Here is a 22,920-nt window from a genome sequence, read left to right on the forward strand (position 1 = left end):
TGAGCCTAGAGCTCACAGGAACTAGCAATCACTGTTTCCCCTTTTTGTTGAATATCTGAGCACAGAAACCTGTCAGCCAATCAGTGCTTATTTGCTAGCTAAAGAAACAATCCCTTTGATTCATGAGAACAAAATAGGATAATTTGCTAACATTAATCCAAGTTTCTGAGCTTTTCATGATGAAAATAGTCTGTGGTCTTCCAAAATTATAATGCTGGCTTGCTGACAGTTTTGCATCTGGATTCCTTTATTTTACCATGCCTGCATGCTATTACACTAGCACTTCAGAAGCTGGGGGTGGGGGGTGGGGGGCAGGAATATCTCTTCCCATGAAAGCATCGACCAATTCTTCAAGCTCAAGGTAGCACATATTCCGGGTTTTCGAATGTCTTTCACTGCCCTGAAATAATATTTCCTCGGCCATAGATACAATACCACTGGTATAAGGATATACTAAAACAATATTGTGACCAATGAGGACTTACCTTCTCCCACTATCAGAATAGTCAAAAACTTTGGTCAAAACCCTTTCATTTCTTATCCATATTGTTAGCACGTATCTCCTTAGTCTCTCAGGTACTAAGGAAGTATAGGTTTGTATTCCTTCAGGTTTTCTCAACTTGTCAACAGCATGCTGTTTGTTACTCTAGCAACTGACTACCAGAACAATATGTTTTTACTGAGAAGGAAACTAATACTTAAGAAACATGTACAAGTCTCTGTGACTGACTCTTGAATTATGGCATAATGAAAAGAGAAGAGAAGAGAAGAGAAGCCTTCAGAATTTCTCCAAAACCCTGTTTTTTCCAGTTCCACTCTGGAAAACTCAGAGTTTTGGCCACTCTGCCTCATCTAGGAATGTCCTGAAAATGTCTGCAAAGGAACATTTGGATCAGCCCAAAGAAAATCTTGGACAGTTTGGGGTTGGGGTGGTGGGCATAGGGGGGGAAAGTATTTTAAGAAATTGTAGTGCAGGAATACTGAGGGCAGCTCTGTTAGAGTCTTCCAATACCTTTTCCCTGAAAACAGAGTTAGAAGCACACAAAAACATATTTTAACATTCAGCCTATAAGTTCTTGAGAACAAAAGAAATGAGAGGGAAAACAATCACCATTCATTTCTGTCAGCATCACAGTTACAATCATGTTGGGAATCAATGCAACTTCCTTCTATTCCACAAGCACATTTCTGAACATCAGGAGTGGAACCTCCCCAGTAAGTCTGTGTCTCATTGATTTTTCCAATCCACCAGCTGAATGGAATTCCATCTATAAGGCAAGTTAGAACAAGTTGGTGTTTCTGGTGTGTGGCCATGCTGTCATTTTTGGCTTCAGCTCAAGAACACCAAATAGCTCAAGAAAAAAAAATGAAAGAAATAAAATTAGCCCACTATGATAAAACACTAACAGATTTTTCATTTGAATGTTTCATTACCATGAGTAACATACTGTGAAGGTTTCTGCTTACAACATGACTTGAAACAGAGAACTGGTAATCCTTAAATCGGTCAGGCATAATATTAGAAACATTTATCTTTAGCAGGACATTTCAGAAATTTTCTTTATGATTGGATATGAAAAGAAGGAAGCCCCCCTCCCAAAATATTCAGGTAATTCATTTTGTGGAAATCAATAAAAGATCAATACACTACTGTGAGAAGATAAGAAGAATAAACATTATCTAAAAAGGCCTCATCTTGGTAAAAAAGAAGCTATTAGTGATAAAAATAATAATCATTACAAAGGGTAATAAGAGTGTACTAAGCATCTAGAATAGTTTTATGTAGGAACAACTGGCAATGTTAATGATCACACAACAAAGTATTTACTGTCAGTGAAGAAGTGACATTTTTGTACTGATTGTCATATATTACAAATAACAATCTGCCAAAATCTATCCTCCATTTTCCCCAACATTCTGTTCTCCTGCAAAACATACTTATATTTTTACCATACTCTCTGACATTTTAGAATTTATTTAGGTGGTACTTTGGAGTTGTTCATTTTTTTTTCCTGGAGTGGTATGGCTATTTTGTTTTCTTTTACAAATCTCTCCATCTGAACGTGAATACCTCCTGATCTAACAAAGCCTTATGGGAGAAGTTTTGTTATAGGATTTAACTGCTGTGTGGGAAGCTAGGGAGGTTGCAAATTGCAGGATCAATTATAGTAGCATCCTGTTCTAGGCTTTAGCAGATCTAACAAATGCAGGGGCAAAGACAAAGATCAGTCAGAAACTAGATTATTATAATAGCAGCCTAGTCTTGTGTCAAATGCAGAAGTCCAAAGAGATAGCCTGATGCTCAGTAACTGGAAAAGCAGAATGATTAAGTGAGCACTTCCAGGCCTTGGCAGAGGAAGAATAGTTTAAGATTCCAAGGATTTAGGTCAGGAATTGAGCAAGCATGATAGAACAGCAGAACAGCAGTGAAGATAAAGACATTATTCCAATAGCTGATTTTGTTCTAACTGAAGGCTTTGTAATGATGCCCACAGAGCTGATACCCAGCTCCAGTTGCTGCTTATTAAGGGCAACTAGTCAGACAAGACTTAAAATCTTTCTCTCTCTACCTTTTGGATCCTGAGCTGACTGTTCTCTTGAGGGCTTGACAAGTCTTACATACTGAATAAAGTATTGCTGTATCCTCTGTGAGTCATGAGAGGTTCTACCTCTGCTTTGAGTAGAACCTTTGAGAGGTTCTACCTCTACTCTTCCAGGATGACCATGATTCTAGCCTGAAAGGAATTTCACTCACACAAATTCTTGGCCATATTATAATTCTGTTACTGTAGTTTTCCTTTTGTTTTGAAAAAAAAACCCTCAAGAAAACTCTTTTCAATAAAACTTAAAACAAATAAACAAAAAATATCATTTATGACATTTTACTAGTGTAATCTGGTCTAATGTATCCAATATCACAAAACAATTTTTCATATGCAACTCTTTCCTCAGCATAATTTACAGCAAGAATAGGAAATCTCCAGTTTTAATTCTCCAGTATGGCACATTAAAGAAGAGCTGCTGCTGGCTAAACAGATGGGTAAATGCACCAAATATACAGAAAAGGGTAATTATTAATGGATCTGAAGCATGAGGATAATCCATTTTAAAGAAGAAGAAAGAAAGGTGAACATTATGATGAATGCAAAAATAAGACTGAAGGAAAATAGTGTACAGTAATATTAAAATATATGACAATGTGCACGTGGATCCTGATTTTATTAGGAATAGTCAACTATCTGTAAGAGCTCCCACTGCATATTGAAAATCTGGAATTTATTTTCTCTGACGCTGCGTTAAAAAAAAAAGAAAAACATATTTAGCTATGGGATACTGACTACAGCTCATGGTTAGACAGGCCATCTATGATCTCTCAGCTTATAATACATTCTTTCACACTTTGCAACATCCAGGCCAGCAGTCCTTCAAAAATGGAATAATTGATCCAGAAAGGGAAAGAAAATATGGAAAGATATGAATGTTCTGTAAATTGGGGCGGGGGGGTGGGGGGACTTTGTGATTCATCCTGGAAAGAGAGGCAGATTATGGAAGAACTTATTTTGTCTGTCTGTCTGTCTGTCTGTCTGTCTGTCACAGTCCAGTATTTCTGATCTAACTTGTCTTATTTGTGCTGGGAGAAAGCTCTGAAGAATTATAAAAAGTACTTAATGTATTTAGACAATCCTGTAACTTTGGATTTCATATCTCTTTAAAATCAACTATGTGCTGTGGGTATAAGATTTATCACATGATTTCATGCCTTAAATGTATGTTAGGCATGCTAAATATAAACAATGGAACCAATTTTGTAAGCATTCTGAAACATTTTCTTTCTTTTCTTTTCATACACCTGAAAGGTCTGAGCTGAAAAAGAATATAAATTCAACTATGAATTTGTTTTCTGCCAGGTAATCAAAAACAAGTGATGAAGCTTCGCATTTTGTTACACATTTCCTTTGGCAAAACTAAAATTGTGGAGTCCTTGGCGCTCTCTAAGCCTTGTTGTTTTCTTCCATGGCATTTCATTGCCAGACTAGGCAACATCTTCAGTGCAAAGAGGGAGTGGGCTTTGCTCTCTGTTTATATACTGTGTTTTGTCCAGCTTGTGTTGGTAGAGGTGCTGTTCTCTTCTTGGGAGTTCCTTGATTGGGCTGTTGGTTGCTGCTGGGTTGATTATCTGAGTTAATAGTTCCTTGATTAGGGTGTATTGTGCTGTTTGATTGTTCATCTGGTGTTAATCCTAGTGTTAATCTTTGCGTATCTGGGTGTTGATTGCTGGCAAGGAGGAATTTTGTCTCTTTTGAATGGTATGTAAATGTTGTTTACCTCTATGTGTCTATTGATGGCTGCTTTGTCTGAGTGCCAAGCTTCCAGGAATTCTCTAGCATTTTTGGATTTGGCTTGGTTTAGGATGTTCACAGTTTCCCAGTTGAAAGTATGGTTGAGTCTCTCCATGTGTTTTAAGGAGTTTTCATCATGTCTTCTGACTGCCAGTTGGTGTTTGTGGATGCGCTCTGCTAGTCTTCTGCCTGTCTGTCCTACATAGTGGCTGTTACAGTCCTTGCACTGTATGTTGTAAATAACTCCTGTTTTTTCTTCTTGGGCTACTGGGTCTTTTGGCTTACCAAGTAGCCCAAGAAATAAAAAAAGGAGTTATCTACAACATACAGTGTAAGGACTGTAGCAGCCACTATGTAGGACAGGCAGGCAAAAGACTAGCACAGTGCATCCACAAACACCAACTGGCAGGGTATATCAAAGAGCAGCAACAACAGAACAATCAAACCGCACAATATACCCTAATCAAGGAACTATTAACTCAGTCAATCAACCAAGCACCAAACAACAGCCCAATCAAGGAACTCCCAAGAAGAAAACAACACCTCCACCAACTCAAGCTGGACAAACCACAGTATATAAACAGAGAGCAAAGCCCACTCCCTCTCTGCACTGAAGATGTTGCTTGGTCTGGCAGTGAAACGTCTGCAAGAAAACAACAAGGTTCAGAGAGCACCAAGGACTCCACAATTCAACCCTGAGCTACAAATATTTGCGTTGACTGGTAAAACTAAAATTAACTATTTAAGAAGGCAACAAGTGATGGTGTAAATAACAGCAAAGGAAGCGGCCAGAATTAGCCTAATCAGAGAAATGTGAAAAATTGAAGAGTATGTAGATTTTGGATGTCTGTATTGTCAGATATAAACAAAAAGAAGGGGGTAGATTAGCAAAGTCTCCAAAATACAGTTCAGCTTGCATGTTCATAGACTGTTTGCAGTAAAAAAAGGGCAAATGTATGAAGTCCCCTAGCTTAAAACTGGGCCGTTCACATTGCAGAATAATGCAGGTCTGTTTTGAATGTTTAACCAGCTCTGTTAGTTTGATTAGAGGTCAGGTCTGTAGAAATCCAGCTAACCACTCAATAGCAGCAAAGAGGTAGGGAAAACTCTAACTCTTCAGTTCTATATTGTGGCTAACTGAAGTTCTGTAACCTAAGTTCGGTCTGGTAGCCTGGTTTTAACATCAAGTAAATCTACAATGATGTAAGACAGAAAACATAGTAGTAATATACTGTATATACTGGGAGACTGATATTAACTCTCCTATCAACTGTATGGAGTCTTTGGTCTATAATCATACTGGTATGCCAAACCTGTGCATTCTTAGAGCGCCTCCCCCTCCCCTTTATATGGATATCAATCAACTGACCTCTGGGAGATAACATATTTTTATATGGTAGTTCTGCAAAAATATTCTTGGGATATTTTTTAGCTGAATTCATCAAGCTGTGTATTGATTGAGTTTGGTAATGCAATTAAAGGATTGTAGCTAAGCAACAATTAGTAACATTCACAGATAAAGTACTACCCTTCACTAATCAGATGGATGCAAAACATGACCTTGTGGGGTCTAAATGCTTGTTTACATACTTTTCATGTAGGAGTAGAACGCAATGAACTCTTTTTCTGTAGAAACAATGAAGTTTAATGCTATAGATTTATAGTTATTACTGTAATTGAATACTACATTTGTCAATACACTTAGTGAAAGGCATGCACATTGGGGATGTCAGGTTTGCAGAATAAATGTCTGTTATAAGAGAGAAAACTAGATAATTGTTTATTTACCAGAGTAACTGCTGGATACAAACCGTACCAGCACCGAAGGGTATGTATGTGTGCCTACCTGCATATGTGGAAAAATAAACACAGATTTTGCAAAGCAAACCTCTGGTTTTTAATATAATTGAAGGAGCACAAAACATAAAAGCTTCACTCCCAGGATGAAGGAGTAAGCTCCCACATTATGCTACTGTATTTCCAAATTTTTCTGTGGCTATATTTTTTAAATCTGGTAGTAAACTTAATCTTCAGCAAAGGATCGTTACCTTGTCATGGTGCTGGAGCTTGAGCACCTCAATGATGCCATGAGCTAAAGAGTGAAGGGCCACCCAAGACAAGAAGGTCATGACAGAGAGGTCAGACTAAATGCGATCCCTGGGAAAGGTAATGGCAACCCACCCCAGTATTCTTGCCATGAAAACTAAATGGATCAGTACAACCAGAGATATGTCGGTATAGCATCGGAAGATGAGACCCCCAGGTCAGAAGATGGTCAAAATGCTACTGGGGAGGAACAGAGGATGAGTTCAACTAGCCCCAGACGTGATGACGCAGCTAGCTCAAAGCTGAAAGGACGGCTAGCGGCCAACAGTGCTGGTGGTGAACGGCGAATCCGATGTTCTAAGGATCAACACACCATTGGAACCTGGAATGTAAGATCTATGACCCACAGAAAATTGGATGTGGTTATTGGTGAGATGTCAAGATTAAAGATAGACATTTTGGGTGTCAGTGAACTGAAATGGACTGGAATGGGCCACTTCACATCAAATGACCACCAGATCTACTACTGTGGACAAGAGGGCCACAGAAGAAATGGAGTAGCCTTCATAATTAATCGTAAAGTGGCTAAAGCAGTGCTTGGATACAATCCCAAAAAACAATAGAAAGATCTCAGTTTGAATTCAGGGCAAGCCATCTAACATCACAGTGATCCAAATATACGCCCCAACCACAGATGCTGAAGAAGCTGAAGTAGAGCAGTTCTATGAGGATCTGCACCACCTACTGGACAACAGGCCTAAAAGAGATGTTATTTTCATCACAGGAGACTGGAATGCTAAGGTGGGCAGTCAAATGACACCTGGAATTACAGGTAAGCATGGCCTGGGAGAACAAAACGAAGCAGGACATAGGCTGATAGAATTTTGCCAAGACAATTCACTCTGCATAACAAACACTCTCTTCCAACAACCTAAGAGACGGCTTTATACATGGACTTCACCAGATGGACAACACCGAAATCAGATTGACTACATCCTTTGCAGCCAAAGGTGGCTGACAGTAGTTCAGATCATGAACTTCTTCTTGCACAATTTAGGATCAGACTAAAGAGATTAGGGAAGACCCACAGATCAGCTAGATATGAGCTCACTAATATTCCTAAGGAATATGCAGTGGAGGTGAAGAATAGATTTAAGGGACTGGACTTAGTAGATAGGGTCCCGGAAGAACTCTGGACAGAAGTTTGCAACATTGTTCAGGAGGCGGCAACAAAATACATCCCAAAGAAAGAGAAAACCAAGAAGGCAAAATGGCTGTCTGCTGAGACACTAGAAGTAGCCCAAGAAAGAAGGAAAGCAAAAGGGAACAGTGATAGGGGGAGATATGCCCAATTAAATGCAAAATTACAGAGGTTAGACAGAAGAGATAAGGAATTATTTTTAAACAAGCAATGCGTGGAAGTGGAAGAAGACAATAGAATAGGAAGGACAAGAGACCTCTTCCAGAAAATTAGAAACATTGGAGGTAAATTCCAGGCCAAAATGGGTATGATCAAAAACAAAGATGGCAAGGACCTAACAGAAGAAGAAGAGATCAAGAAAAGGTGGCATGAATATACAGAAGACCTGTATAGGAAGGATAACAATATCGGGGATAGCTTTGACGGTGTGGTCAGTGAGCTAGAGCCAGACATCCTGAAGAGTGAGGTTGAATGGGCCTTAAGATGCATTGCTAATAACAAGGCAGCAGGAGACGACGGCATCCCAGCTGAACTGTTCCAAATCTTGCAAGATGATGCTGTCAAGGTAATGCATGCTATATGCCAGCAAATTTGGAAAACACAAGAATGGCCATCAGACTGGAAAAAAATCAACTTATATCCCCATACCAAAAATGGGAAACACTAAAGAATGTTCAAACTATCAAACAGTGGCACTCATTTCACATGCCAGTAAGTTAATGCTCAAGATCATGCAAGGCAGACTTCAGCAATTCATGGAGCGAGAATTGCCAGATGTACAAGCTGTGTTTAGAAAAGGCAGAGGAACTAGGGACCAAATTGCCAATATCCACCGGATAATGAAAAAAGCCAGGGAGTTTCAGAAAAACTTATCTTTCTGTTTTATTGACTATTCTAAAGCCTTTGACTGTGTGGACCATAACAATTTGTGGCAAGTTTTTAGTGGTACAGGGATACCAAGTCATCTTGTCTGCCTCCTGAAGAATCTGTATAACGACCAAGTAGCAACAGTAAGAACAGACCACAGAACAACGGACTGGTTTAAGATTGGGAAAGGAGTACGGCAGGGCTGTATCCTCTCACCCTACCTATTCAACTTGTACGCAGAACACATCACACAACATGCTGGGCTTGAGGAATCCAAGGCTGGAGTTAAAATTGCTGGAAGAAACATTAACAATCTCAGATATGCAGATGATACCACTTTGATGGCTGAAAGCGAAGAGGAACTGAGGAGCCTTATGATGAAGGTGAAAGAAGAAAGTGCAAAAGCTGGCTTGCAGCTAAACCTCAAAAAAACCAAGATTATGGCAACCAGCTTGATTGATAACTGGCAAATAGAGGGAGAAAATGTAGAAGCAGTGAAAGACTTTGTATTTCTAGATGCGAAGATTACTGCAGATGCTGACTGCAGTCAGGAAACCAGAAGACGTTTAATCCTTGGGAGAAGAACAATGACAAATTTTGATAAAATAGTTAAGAGCAGAGACCTCACGCTGACAACAAAGGTCTGCATAGTTAAAGCAATGGTGTTCCCCATAGTAACATATGGCTGCAAGAGCTGGACCATAAGGAAGGCTGAGAGAAGGAAGATCGATGCTTTTGAACTGTGGTGTTGGAGGAAAATTCTGAGAGTGCCTTGGACTGCAAGAAGATCAAACCAGTCCATCCTCCAGGAAATAAAGCCAGACTGCTCACTTGAGGGAATGATATTAAAGGCCAAACTGAAATACTTTGACCACATAATGAGAAGACAGGACACCCTGGAGAAGATGCTGATGCTAGGGAGAGTGGAGGGCAAATGGAAGAGGGGCCGACCAAGGGCAAGGTGGATGGATGATATTCTAGAGGTGACGGACTCGTCCCTGGGGGAGCTGGGGGTGTTGACGACTGACAGGAAGCTCTGGCGTGGGCTGGTCCATGAAGTCACAAAGAGTCAGAAGCGACTAAACGAATAAACAACAACTACTACATTTAAAAAAATCCTTGGCATTTCACAAACAAAATTCTGTGATATATACACCACAATGCTTTTATTTACAATATAAAGAAAAGGTTTTGTTTTAATCAGTCAAGGACTTCCTTTACCTGGATTTAGATTGTTGTTGTTGTTGTTGTTGTTATTGGCATTTAAGTCTTTTAAGGATAGGCCAGGAAGGACAGTTTGTATAAGTTTTACCAAACAGTAGGTTTAGGCAAGAAATTGAGTTACAAATTAGTTAATGCTTTTGAACATCATTACACACTGACCTGGATGCCATTTTGAAACTTTTTGGTTAGGTGTCTGTTCAATAAATCTTTCAAAACCTTAAAATAAATAAACTAAAGATTATAATGGCAAGATGCCCTAACCTTGGCAGAATTCAATATCTAGAATGTTTAGTTAAGGATAATGCATTATGTAGCATAATAAGATTTGTCTCCATTACTTACTTTGCTTGTTAGAAAGCCGTGACTTTTTGCAGTGGTAAGCAAGCTCCTGTTCACATTGTTCTGCATGGTTAATTGTAGCCTGGAGCTGTTCTAGGCTGGCAGCATATTTGAAAAACACACTGTGGGGGTTCTCTCGATTAGCAGTTTTGACTCTGGTTAACTCAGTGTTGTTGTGCTGTATAATCGTCCAAGTGGTGTCTTGCAAAACAAATGAAGAAGCATTGTAAATCAGGCATACACTCCATTAAAGTGAGCCAACAGTTATGTGAAAATTCCTAATCCCACCTCGTAGGAAAAAAGAAGAGCTTTGCCAATTTTTATCAACTCATATCCTCTGTACCATTTGAGCTAGCTGCTTCCTTCTTTATCTTTCCCTCTTATTAATAAATTTATATTAGGGCTACCATATCTAGCCTGCAAAAAGCCAAACAACCACTAGTTGGCAGCAGGCTTACAGTTTTCTGCATCTCTTTGCTGCTATTTTGGTCATGGTATGGATTTTTGTAGTCCAGAAATGGTAGCTGAAGATGATTTGAATGACACGTGTCACCTACACACAATGCTGCAGCATAATGCATGGTTATAGGCATTGGAGAGAATACAAAATGTTTTTCAATTTGTCAACAGAATCTTTAAATGCAAACAACAAACCTATAAAAAGGTAAGAAAAGAATGAAGTCAATTTACTTCTACTACTAACACTAATGCTAATGGAAATGGTGAGACTATTCAGAAAATGCTGGGAAATTGTGGGATCATGGGATTGTTTTCCTCCTTCCTGACCCTGCTTTCCCATGCAATGCAGGTTTCGACAGGATTATTCTCATGAAAACTGCAATAGTTGGGTTTATATGCAACTAAGGGTTGAATTGCTGAGGTCTTAGTGTTGTCCGAGCTTCCTTTCCCTCTTGCAGACATTTCATTACCAGACTAGGTAACCAGATCAATGCAAGCAGTTCCTAGAATCTTGGCACTCTGATAAATTAACAACCAACAGACATGCAGAAATCCAACTTATGAACCATTCAAAAGGAACAAACAAAACAGCTCAGAGGATAACCTCCCTTATCACCTAATTAATATCTTAATATCCCTATTAACCAGTACTCAGATAAGCAGGAACCAGCACCTAATCATACAATAAGAAAGCATACAAACTGAACAGTTCCATGCCAATCAAAGAAGAAGCCACATCCATCAACACATCCTGCCTAAAACCACAGAAATTGGGTCAGACAAGTTGCTATATAAATTGGCACCTTGGTTTTCAGGATAACAGATAACAGATGTACAGAAGAAAAAGGAGAAAGAAATACTGCATTTAGGAATATAACTAAGAAGGTTTCACATCTCCCTTCCTCCTCTCTCTTTTTAGAGGAAGGTTCTTCTGGACCTTGTGGCAAATTTTGACACTATAAACCACACTGTGATTTTGAACATCTGGCATGGCCTTGGAGGCACACTCTTGCAGTGCTTCTGATGGATATACCCAGAAAGTGGTATTGTAGGCTACAATTCAACAAACCAATGTCCTAGAGGGAGCTTCCAATAGCTTCCACATAGGAGAAGGCCTTCTTCCTCAAAGAAGCCAAGGGAGAATTTTCAAAAGGGCCTGTTTTAGACTTCTAAGTGACTAGGCAGACAATCTCAATTCATGTCAGTGTTAAATAATGTAAAGGGCAAGATAGAACTCTGTAGCACATCATGGAATAGTGATCTACAGAACATAGTTTTGTTTTTTTTAAAAAAGTGGTCTAATAACCATATTTGGACATAACCAGCAGTGCATTTGATTGTTTTGAATCTAGTCTTTAATATTTTGCAGTATTGCAGTATTTTACATTAATGATTCTGGATGAAAACAACAATAAGAATAAAGTATGAGAAACATTAATTTCATGTTAGTAAGTAATCCTCTGGAGTCACCAGGAGTCAAAACTGATTCAAAGACATTTACACACAGGCAGACCATGTTATTACCCTGTCTCAGTATGACACAAGGCTCTTCACTGGCTCCCTAGAACCTAGTGTAAACGGCTGGTATTAGTTTTAAAGATTAATATTTGGTGATTGGGTTCTAAACTAATGTTATTGGATTGATCAGTAATTATTGTGCTTTTATTTTGTTCTGTTTTGTACCACATCTCAGCAAAGGTGCATAATAAATGTAATTATTATTCCAGTGTCATTCATTCTATTCCTAGTTTTGTCCTCTGTCCTGACCATCCATAGTGGAACACTGTGTTGTTGTTGTTGTTTATTCGTTTAGTCGCTTCCGACTCTTCATGACTTCATGGACCAGCCCACGCCAGAGCTTCCTGTCGGTCGTCAACACCCCCAGCTCCCCCAGGGACAAGTCCATCACCTCTAGAATATCATCCATCCACCTTGCCTTTGGTCGGCCCCTCTTCCTTTTGCCTTCCACTCTCCCTAGCATCAGCATCTTCTCCAGGGTGTCCTGTCTTCTCATTATGTGGCCAAAGTATTTCAGTTTTGCCTTTAATATTATTCCCTCAAGTGAGCAGTCTGGCTTTATTTCCTGGAGGATGGACTGGTTTGATCTTCTTGCAGTCCAAGGCACTCTCAGAATTTTCCTCCAACACCACAGTTCAAAAGCATCGATCTTCCTTCTCTCAGCCTTCCTTATGGTCCAGCTCTCGCAGTCATACGTTACTACGGGGAACACCATCGCTTTAACTATGCGGGCCTTTGTTGTCAGTGTGATGTCTCTGCTCTTAAATATTTTATCGAGATTTGTCATTGCTCTTCTCCCAAGGATTAAGTGTCTTCTGATTTCCTGACTGCAGTCAGCATCTGCAGTAATCTTTGCACCTAGGAATACAAAGTCTTTCACGGCTTCTACATTTTCTCCCTCTATTTGCCAGTTATCAATCAAGCTGGTTGCCATAATCTTGGTTTTTTGCACTTTCTTCTTTCACCTTCATCATAAGGCTCCTCTTCACTTTCAGCCATCAAAGTGGTATCATCTGCATATCTGAGATTGTTAATGTTTCTTCCAGAGATTTTAACTCCAGCCTTGGATTCCTCAAGCCCAGCTTATCGCATGATGTGTTCTGCATACAAGTTGAATAGGTAGGGTGAGAGCATACAGCCCTGCCATACTCCTTTCCCAATCTTAAACCAGTCCATTGTTCCGTGGTCTGTTCTTACTGTTGCTACTTGGTCGTTATACAGATTCTTCAGGAGGCATACAAGATGACTTGGTATCCCCATACCACTAAGAACTTGCCACAATTTGTTATGGTCGACAGGGTCAAAGGCTTTAGAATAGTCAATAAAACAGAAATAGATGTTTTTCTGAAACTCCCTGGCTTTTTCAATTATCCAGTGGATATTGGCAATTTGGTCCCTAGTTCCTCTGCCTTTTCTAAACCCAGCTTGTACATCTGGCAATTCTCGCTCCGTGAATTGCTGAAGTCTACCTTGCAGGATCTTGAGCATTACCTTACTGGCATGTGACATGAGTGCCACTGTTCGATAGTTTGAACGTTCTTTAGTGTTTCCTTTTTTTTGGTATGGGGATATAAGTTGATTTTTTTCCAGTCTGAAGGCCATTCTTGTGTTTTCCAAATTTGCTGGCATATAGCATGCATTACCTCGACAGCATCATCTTGCAAGATTTTGAACAGTTCAGCTGGGATGCCGTCGTCTCCTGTTGCCTTGTTATTAGCAATGCTTCTTAAGGCCCACTCAACCTCACTCTTCAGGATGTCTGGCTCTAGCTCACTGACCACACCATCAAAGCTATCCCTGATATTGTTATCCTTCCTATACAGGTCTTCTGTATATTCTTGCCACCTTTTCTTGATCTCTTCTTCTTCTGTTAGGTCCTTGCCATCTTTGTTTTTGATCATACCCATTTTGGCCTGGAATTTACCTCCAATGTTTCTAATTTTCTGGAAGAGGTCTCTTGTCCTTCCTATTCTATTGTCTTCTTCCACTTCTGCACATTGCTTGTTTAAAAATAATTCCTTATCTCTTCTGGCTAACCTCTGGAATTTTGCATTAATTGGGCATATCTCCCCCTATCACTGTTGCCTTTTGCTTTCCTTCTTTCTTGGGCTACTTCTAGTGTCTCAGCAGACAGCCATTTTGCCTTCTTGGTTTTCTCTTTCTTTGGGATGTATTTTGTTGCCGCCTCCTGAACAATGCTGCGAACTTCTGTCCAGAGTTCTTCTGGGACCCTATCTACTAAGTCCAGTCCCTTAAATCGATTCTTCACCTCCACTGCATATTCCTTAGGAATATTAGTGAGCTCATATCTAGCTGATCTGTGGGTCTTCCCTAATCTCTTTAGTCTGATCCTAAATTGTGCAAGAAGAAGTTCGTGATCTGAACTACAGTCAGCTCCAGGTCTTGTTTTTACCAACTGTACAGATGTCCGCCACCTTTGGCTGCAAAGGATGTAGTCAATCTGATTTCGGTGTTGTCCATCTGGTGAAGTCCATGTATAAAGCCGTCTCTTAGGTTGTTGGAAGAGAGTGTTTGTTATGCAGAGTGAATTGTCTTGGCAAAATTCTATCAGCCTATGTCCTGCTTCATTTTGTTCTCCCAGGCCATACTTACCTGTAATTCCAGGTGTCATTTGACTGCCCACCTTAGCATTCCAGTCTCCTGTGATGAAAATAACATCTCTTTTAGGCCTGTTGTCCAGTAGGTGCTGCAGATTCTCATAGAACCGCTCTACTTCAGCTTCTTCAGCATTTGTGGTTGGGGTGTATATTTGGATCACTGTGATGTTAGATGGCTTGCCCTGAATTCGAATTGAGATCATTCTTTCATTTTTTGGATTGTATCCAAGCACTGCTTTAGCCACTTTACTATTAATTATGAAGGCTACTCCATTTCTTCTGTGGTCCTCTTGTCCACAGTAGTAGATCTGGTGGTCATTTGATGTGAAGTGGCCCATTCCAGTCCATTTCAGTTCACTGATGCCCAGAATGTCTATCTTTAATCTTGACATCTCACCAATAACCACATCCAATTTGCCCTGGCTCATAGATCTTACATTCCAGGTTCGTGTGGTGTGTTGATCCTTAGAACATCGGATTCGCCGTTCACCACCAGCACCGTCGGCCACTAGCCGTCCTTTCAGCTTTGAGCTAGCTGCGTCATCACGTCTGGGGCTAGTTGAACTCATCCTCTGTTCCTCCCCAGTAGCATTTTGACCATCTTCCAACCTGGGGGTCTCATCTTCCGATGGTATACCGACATATCTCTGGTTGTACTGATCCATTTAGTTTTCATGGCAAGAATACTGGGGTGGGTTGCCATTACCTTCCCCAGGGATCATATTTAGTCTGACCTCTCTGTCATGACCTTCCCGTCTTGGGTGGCCCTTCACGGTTTAGCTCATGGCATCATTGAGGTGCTCAAGCTCCAGCAGCACGACAAGGTAACGATCCTTTGCTGAAGGTGGAACACTGTAAAGCATATTATACTGTCATATTTTAGAAAGCAGTGACAAGAAAGGCTGCTTGCTAAACAGGAATGTCAAATTTAGAGCCAGCTACTCAGCATGTTTTAGGGTACATTATGTCCAACTTTATTTTTTTATTATTTGAACATTCTTTGCCCTTGCTGGATTCCAGTTTGTTAGTATCAACTGGGTCAGCCCATTTACCATTTATTTATAAGTGTACTGTTTTTGAAGAAATTCAAATTAATATTCTACAATTAAATCTTTTAACTATTCTTAAGAGGACATCTTGCCTTCAGTTTCTTTTGTTTTGAAAACTTAGGAATGTCTGGCAGCAAATAAGTATTATTAAAGGCATGTAAATCAGCTGTAGCAAGAATATGTGATGAGGTGATTCATGTCAATAATAAACCTTAGTGCTTTATTTGGTTATCTGTTTCTTCATGGATTGGGTCAATGCTATAAAGCTGCCATTTATATTGGTGCAGCTTAGGCAAAATCCCAGTAACTCCACAGAAGCCTTATTCTCAAGTGGCACGTTTAAGTTTACTCTGTAAGTGAGCTTAGCTGAATATATCTGGGAAGGTGGCATAAAGCATGATTAAACATTAATATATTCTTTACATAAAGGTTAGATTCTCTTAAAGAATGGGGTTGAAAAGGGAGAAGTTTTTAAAATTCTATCCACAACCAAAGTGGGGCAAAAGAACAATGCTTTCCGTGCGAGGGTTGACATTGGATTTGAAGCTTTTGGCCTGAGGCTTGTGATATTGAAAATGATCTCTCTGAATATGAGAGGATAGCAACACCTCCCTTTCCAACTGCCTGAGAAGAAAAGGTACATGGATATCAATGACAAGGGAGCATCTTAAAAAATTATGGGCATCTGTCTGCATTGCCCCTGGTGGGAAAAGGGAAGAAGGGCTGTGAGGAAACAGGAAGAAAACAAAACCTGAAGATTCATCCCGTCAGATTGCATTTCTTGATGGGGAACTGATCAATGGGATTTGCTTAATGTATTGAATAAGGAGTGACTGAAGAGAACAGCAGCAGCTGTTCCTAGATACACACAGATTACTCAAATTGCACTTCACTTTAGCAGAAGGGGCTTCTGTTTGATCCTTGAAGTGTTTAAATTAAAACCCTTTCCTGTCTTTGATTTGACCAAAAATTAATGAGCAGTTGGGCCTCTGTCTCCCTTTTAAGAGGTATGCCAATAGTTGCAATAATTCATTACCAGGGTCCTTGAATGAATGGCTTTCAATATTAGCAAGGCATGAATGTGCCTGGACTCTGAACATGGTGAGCTGTATTTTCCTTGCCAGCAGCATTCCCTAACCAGGTCCTCTCTAGATTTGTTGAACTGTATTTTTCAGAATTTCTAGATCGCATAGGCTTCAACCTATCTTAGTTGGGAATGGTAACTTAAAACTTGCAGATGGCAACAGGATGGAAAAGGGTTCTATACGGATTGTACAGTTTTGTACAGACCCATGCTAAAAAAAAAAAAAAAAGCAAAGCAAAGCATGGTCCACTGTTTTAATCTGAGCTTTATGTCCACTACCAAGATACAGCCCTTCCCTTTGTTCCTACTCAGTGTGGAAAAAATTTGCAAACTGTACTTTTTATCATTACTGCATTATTTCAAATAAGGAATCCTAAGAAATGGGAGCCAAGAAGCAACACAAGAGGTTGCATTTCACAGATTGACAGAAGTGCTCTAAGCTTTTTGCTGGGCAAAACATATTGAAAATATGTAACTGTGCATGGACAATGCCTGGTGTTTTGAGATTTTTTTGGGTGGGGACACTAATTTTATCCTGCCCCAAGGTCTGTATAGTGCCAGCAACAAATTCAGCAAAATCAGATAGCAGCCACATTGTTTGTTGTTTTTCCCTTATTTCAGTTGTGTTCAATTCTTACTACCCACATAATGCCTATTGTGGCAATAGGGGAAGATGATGTGCAGCTCTTGATGTTCCCCAAGATTATGCTTCCCCAATTCTCATTTTCAACTACCATTTACAATCTCTGTTCTTGAAGTTTATCTAAAGGTCATATTTGCTATGGCTACACCAACTGCTTCAATATTAATGAAGGGAGGAGGGCTGAGGCTGTCTGGAGAGAATTTACTATTGTTGCCTTACAGTTTGATGGGAAAATAGGACGATGCTCAAGGAGCAACTTTATGGCATCTAAGTGGCCAATGTTGAGACACCGGGCATCCACAGTCACCCTGAGTCTACATCCAGAGGAAAAAAAAGCATGAGATAATTTTGAAGAATTGTAGCATAGGCTATTCATTCTGGCAATTTTACTGCTCAAGTAAGTGCACATTGTAAAAAAAATGTGCATCATTATTATGATATTGTCCTTGACTGCATTACTATAGACGAGTTCTGCAGTGCTTTAATGGAGTGAATTAGGTGCTTAGTGAAGAATGAGAAGCAGTTCAAATAAGAGAGCTGTTGATCCTTTATCTGGTACTCATCATTAGATTATTGCCTCATAGCATTCTGCCTGAACATTATCAAAAGACCACAGGAAAAGAAAAGGAAACCATGAAATGTTTGTTCATTTTCCTGTCAGGGAAATTAATTTTTCGTATGTATTTTGGAAGATTTATTTTCGCAATTGCATACTAAGTTAATGAGATATTACAATTTCTTTGCCTATATGCTATCATATTTAAGGAGATGGTAGAGCAAAGCTTTTCAGCAATAAAACAAGCAAATGATTCGGTTCTTTCTTTTATCCTTGGAATGTACACCGTAATTATACCATGGCAGTCTAGAGGTGTCTGCATTCTTCCTATATGCCTACTTTACACCTTTTACATTATAATCAAAACCCAATTTTCTTATAATTAAGGAGTACAATCATGTAATTTTGGCAAAGGGAATAAAAATAAGAAACAGCCTGTGTTAAGTCTCTGTTAAATCTCCAAGGTACCCTCCAGATTTGTTGGAACGTTAACTCCCAATATTTCCATCTAGCATGTTTTTTTTTTCTTTTTTTTAATTTAGGTTTATTAACAAGTTTTACATCTAGAAGTAAAAAAAAGGGGGGGGGCGGAAAGAGAAATACATGAAAAACAAAACAGAAAACCAACAACTTAACAAAAAGCAAAACAAACCCCGTGCCAAAAAAGGGGAGTCAGGAGAAACCTTATCTATATACACACATATTCATCAAATGTCAAACCAGTTTCTAAATCAACCTTAAAAATCGTTCTCTAACATTAGGAAAGATAAAATCTATGCCAAAGAACAACATATTGAGTCTTTAAAAAAAAAAAAAAAATAGTAGATAAAATTACCTTTAAAAAAAAAAGATAAGTTATACATTTCTTATATCCAATGCTTCATATCAGGAAAAATTACTATTTTTCCAATTTTTCAAAATAATTCTTGTTTCAATACCCAAGGATCAATATAGCCATAACTCTTCAAAAATAAATTCCAAAGTTTTGTGACATGATTTAACATAATATCAACATCTTTAACATTAAAAAAAATTCCCATGAATCTATTTATGTATATTATTTCAAAAAGATGTCGATCACTTAAAGTTGCATAAACTTCAGTGTAAGAAAAGAGTACCCCAATGAGTACCCCATTGTTTGTTTTGAGTATTTGGCTAGATCATGCTGTCTAGTGATGGTAAACCCAGATATGTGCCTGGTGTCTAAAGTTCTAGTAGGGAAGAAAAAAAAACACTCAAACCAATATAATAAATTATTTTCAATTTGCATAAGCCAGCCATTATAGGAAAAGAAATGGCATTAGGTTTTATGTTCAGAATAAATTAAAATATGCCATAAACTTAGTGTTTCCTTCATAATGTAACTTTCTTTTCAATTCCTTGTATCCTTGGGAATGCTTACTTAGCCAAAGCAAAACTGCTAAAACACAAAAACAAAACAAAAAACATTTCAGAGAAGTAATGGTAACTTCACAGGCAATGGGAGAACATACATTTGGTTGACATGATAATATCAAGTGAACTACCTGAATTTCCTAATTTAATGTATACACTAGATTTTAATTATCCTTCAAATTTTTCACCTTTCTGGATTGTACATTGCTGCTCCTACAATAAATTTATACAACATACAATACATATACAAAATGCATATTTTATGGAAAATCGCCCACAGAAAGGCATATGTCAGTGGGAAAACTGTACAAAACAAGAGAAATATGTATAAAATTGCTTGTCAGCTTGGATGCACAAAAATGTCTATGCAAGCATTCCCACACATTTTTACTTGGCATAAAAAAAATTAAAATGCAAATTGTTATAGGAAGAGGTGATATAAACTCATGCTTGAAAAAAAATGTCAGAGTTACAAAAAGCAAACCAGGAAGGTCCCTGCATCCCTAGTCTGAAGCTATTGTTATTGTAATTTCCTGTCTAATTCATTTCCAATAACCTGAACTGAGAAGTCACCTTCAGTCTCTTTGTGCTTTCAACTCACAAGCTTGAAAATAGGAACACTTCATGTTTGATAGATTATATTTCAATATAATGAGTATATAACCGTGAGTAACGGGAATGCATCACCTTACCTGTCATATTGCAGTATACAAGAAATGGCCCTAGGGGGCCACTCCCATCTGAATCAATGTAGTAAAAGGCTGAAGTGTTTCCTCTGTGCTTGTATGCTTCACATGATTGCTCATATATAGCTGCAAAAGGACATCTCCCATTACAAACATAAGAGTATCGTTCTGAGTTTTATTTGAGGGAACAAACAATTGTGAAGATGGAGGCTGAAATCTTCCACATACGTGCAACACTCAAGCAAATAAGGAGAAAATAATGCAGTAAAAGTTGTATCATCATTTGACATCAGTAAACAACACTGGTACCTATCAAAAGAAAATAACTGGATGGGTGTTTCTCTTTACTTTCTGAGCAATAGCAGTCAGATAAGAAATTGCAGGAGTTAGTGGCCAACAACTCAGTCATAGAATGCCAAACAAAAGGTACGATCACAAAGGAGAAAACTGGTACGGAGTGCTATCATTGTCAGTTGCCTGGGTTGTAAAGATTTATCCACATATAAAATGTTAAATATTATAAATGTTGGGCAAGAATATGGGAGGGATTATGCAATGATTTGTATTGTTGAAGAACTGGAGTTTGAGAAATCACATTATTAATTCTGTCAAATCACAGCATATACTATATATAGCTCTGATCATCAGTAAGGAAAGAGAGAGAGAGAGAGGAAAAGAAAAAAAATGGCTGTATATTGAAACCATGCCTGCAACTGGTTACATTCTATAAATGAATGAACTTTTTAGAAGAACATTCGATAGGAGAGAAACAGAGAAACCAAGGCTTCCCTGATACCAGGCGCACTGGGAAGGGAATTCCCTACAAGGTTTCAGAAGCTCCAGAGCAGAGTCCTTTTAATCATATCTTCAATTCCCTGCATTAATCCAAGGACAATCTTGTCAATTTCAGGGCTGTGAAATGCCTAGATCAGTGCTTCTCAACCTTGGCAATTTAAAGATGTATGGAGTTCAACTCCCAGAACTCCCTAGCTGGCTTGCTGGCTGGGGAATACTGGGAGTTGAAGTCCACACATCTTAAAGTTGCTAAGGTTGAGAAACACTGGTCTAGATCAAATTGTTGGGGTGGGAGGGGAGGAAAAGGAAGTGCGGCAAAAGCTGAGCTTCTCCCTTGCAGCCGAAAGAACAAGAACTGCAGAACAGACACCAAGCCCAGGCCCAGGATGGTAGGAGGCAGTCCCCAGCAGACTCACTGGGCCAATTGCAGGGAAACACATGCTTCACCTCACACCCCAGTGTACCTTGCCTTGTCCAGGTGAGAAATTGTCTTCTGCTTTCCTAGGAAAAGCATGAGGTTCATGCCAAAACACCCTAGATTGCCTTCCTGCTGCCTCAGCAGCAGGCTGCCTGCAAGATGAAGGTTCTGTTGCGAGGACATGTCCACAGCAAACAGTCAGTATGGTATCTTCACACTGCAGGAAGACTGTGAGGATGAGCTGCCTGCAATATAACCAGGAATACTGCAGAAGGTACAGGCAGCCCTCGGGTTACGACCATTCATTGAGTGACCAAAGTTACAAAAGCGCTGAATGAGGCAGACTTATGACAGCTCCTTGGAGTTCTGGCCATTGTCCCGACAGTCATATGATTGTGATTTCTGAAATTCACTGCCAGCTTCCCACAAGCAAAGTCAATAGGGAAGTTGGAAGGAAGTCAGAAGTCGTAATCAAATGAGGACCTTGCTTAACGACCCACATGGTCCTCATCTAACAACAGCAGCTGGGACTGCCGGAATTGCCATCGCTAGGCAACATAGTCATGTGACATCATGCTTTACAACCACATCGCTTAGTGACAGAGTTCCCAATCCCAGTTGCCACTGTAATCCAAGGACTACCTGTAAAAGCTTGATTTTTTTATAGGGTTGAATGCCAGCAATCTTGCAAGTACATTATTCAGCTTTGAAATAAACAGGGAAATGGTTTGTATATAGATAATTCTGATTATTGTGTAAATTAGAACAGCACTCCACATTTTTTTTAAAACTGGGAAACTATGCATTCCATAAACAAATAACACTGTGCTCTAAAATTTTTAAATTATTACCAAATATTTTAAGACTTACAATAATGACATGTAGCCCCCGTGTAACCTGTGTTTGCACAGTTGCAATAAAAACTGTTCCAGGACTGTGAGCATTCACCACCATGTTCACAATAATTGGGCAGACATCTACAAAGTCAAAATAAATATAAAAATATTTTAGAATAACATTGAGGTATAGTATAGATTTTATTGCACCTATTTATTGGTACCATGAGTTGTGGGCAATCATTTCAGCAATATATTAAGGTAATTAGAAAGAAATATAGAGAAAGGATTCAGTATGAATTCAAGTATTTGTGAACTGAGTACAACTAGAATACCTACACCCTGGAGAGAATCATCAGCATTCTGGAATACTGTGTTTGTTGTTTATTCGTTTAGTCGCTTCCGACTCTTTGTGACTTCATGGACCAGCCCACACCAGAGCTTACTGTCGGTCGTCAACACCCCCAGCTCCCCCAGGGATGAGTCCGTCACCTCTAGAATATCATCCATCCACCTTGCCCTTGGTCGGCCCCTCTTCCTTTTGCCCTCCACTCTCCCTAGCATCAGCATCTTCTCCAGGGTGTCCTGTCTTCTCATTATGTGGCCAAAGTATTTCAGTTTTGCCTTTAATATCATTCCCTCAAGTGAGCAGACTGGCTTTATTTCCTGGAGTATGGACATAAAGAATACTGTACTCTTCTAATAATATATGTCTTATCAATAATATTGGATCTTAGCAAATATTATCTTAATTTACTATCAAACCAACCACCATCCTTTACCCTAGCCAATAAAAAAGATAGAAACTTCTTCAGATTGAACTCAACTCCCAGAGACTTCATGAAT

The 22,920-nt window shown here is 39.2% G+C and overlaps 1 protein-coding gene across 1 annotated transcript in view; it reads right to left on the reverse strand.

The window, feature by feature from the left end:
* Positions 1 to 22,920, reverse strand: part of CNTNAP4 (contactin associated protein family member 4) — a 267,774-nt gene that overhangs the window by 47,232 nt on the left and 197,622 nt on the right. The window contains exons 11-14 of the mRNA XM_063295227.1: positions 22,109 to 22,215; positions 20,032 to 20,151; positions 10,021 to 10,218; positions 1,112 to 1,268 (exon numbers count right to left, since the gene is read on the reverse strand). Of these exons, the coding sequence (XP_063151297.1) occupies positions 1,112 to 1,268; positions 10,021 to 10,218; positions 20,032 to 20,151; positions 22,109 to 22,215 (582 nt within the window). The remainder of the gene's footprint in view (positions 1 to 1,111; positions 1,269 to 10,020; positions 10,219 to 20,031; positions 20,152 to 22,108; positions 22,216 to 22,920) is intronic.

This window comes from Candoia aspera, chromosome 2 (genome assembly GCF_035149785.1).
Source record: "Candoia aspera isolate rCanAsp1 chromosome 2, rCanAsp1.hap2, whole genome shotgun sequence".
Lineage (NCBI taxonomy): Eukaryota > Metazoa > Chordata > Lepidosauria > Squamata > Boidae > Candoia > Candoia aspera.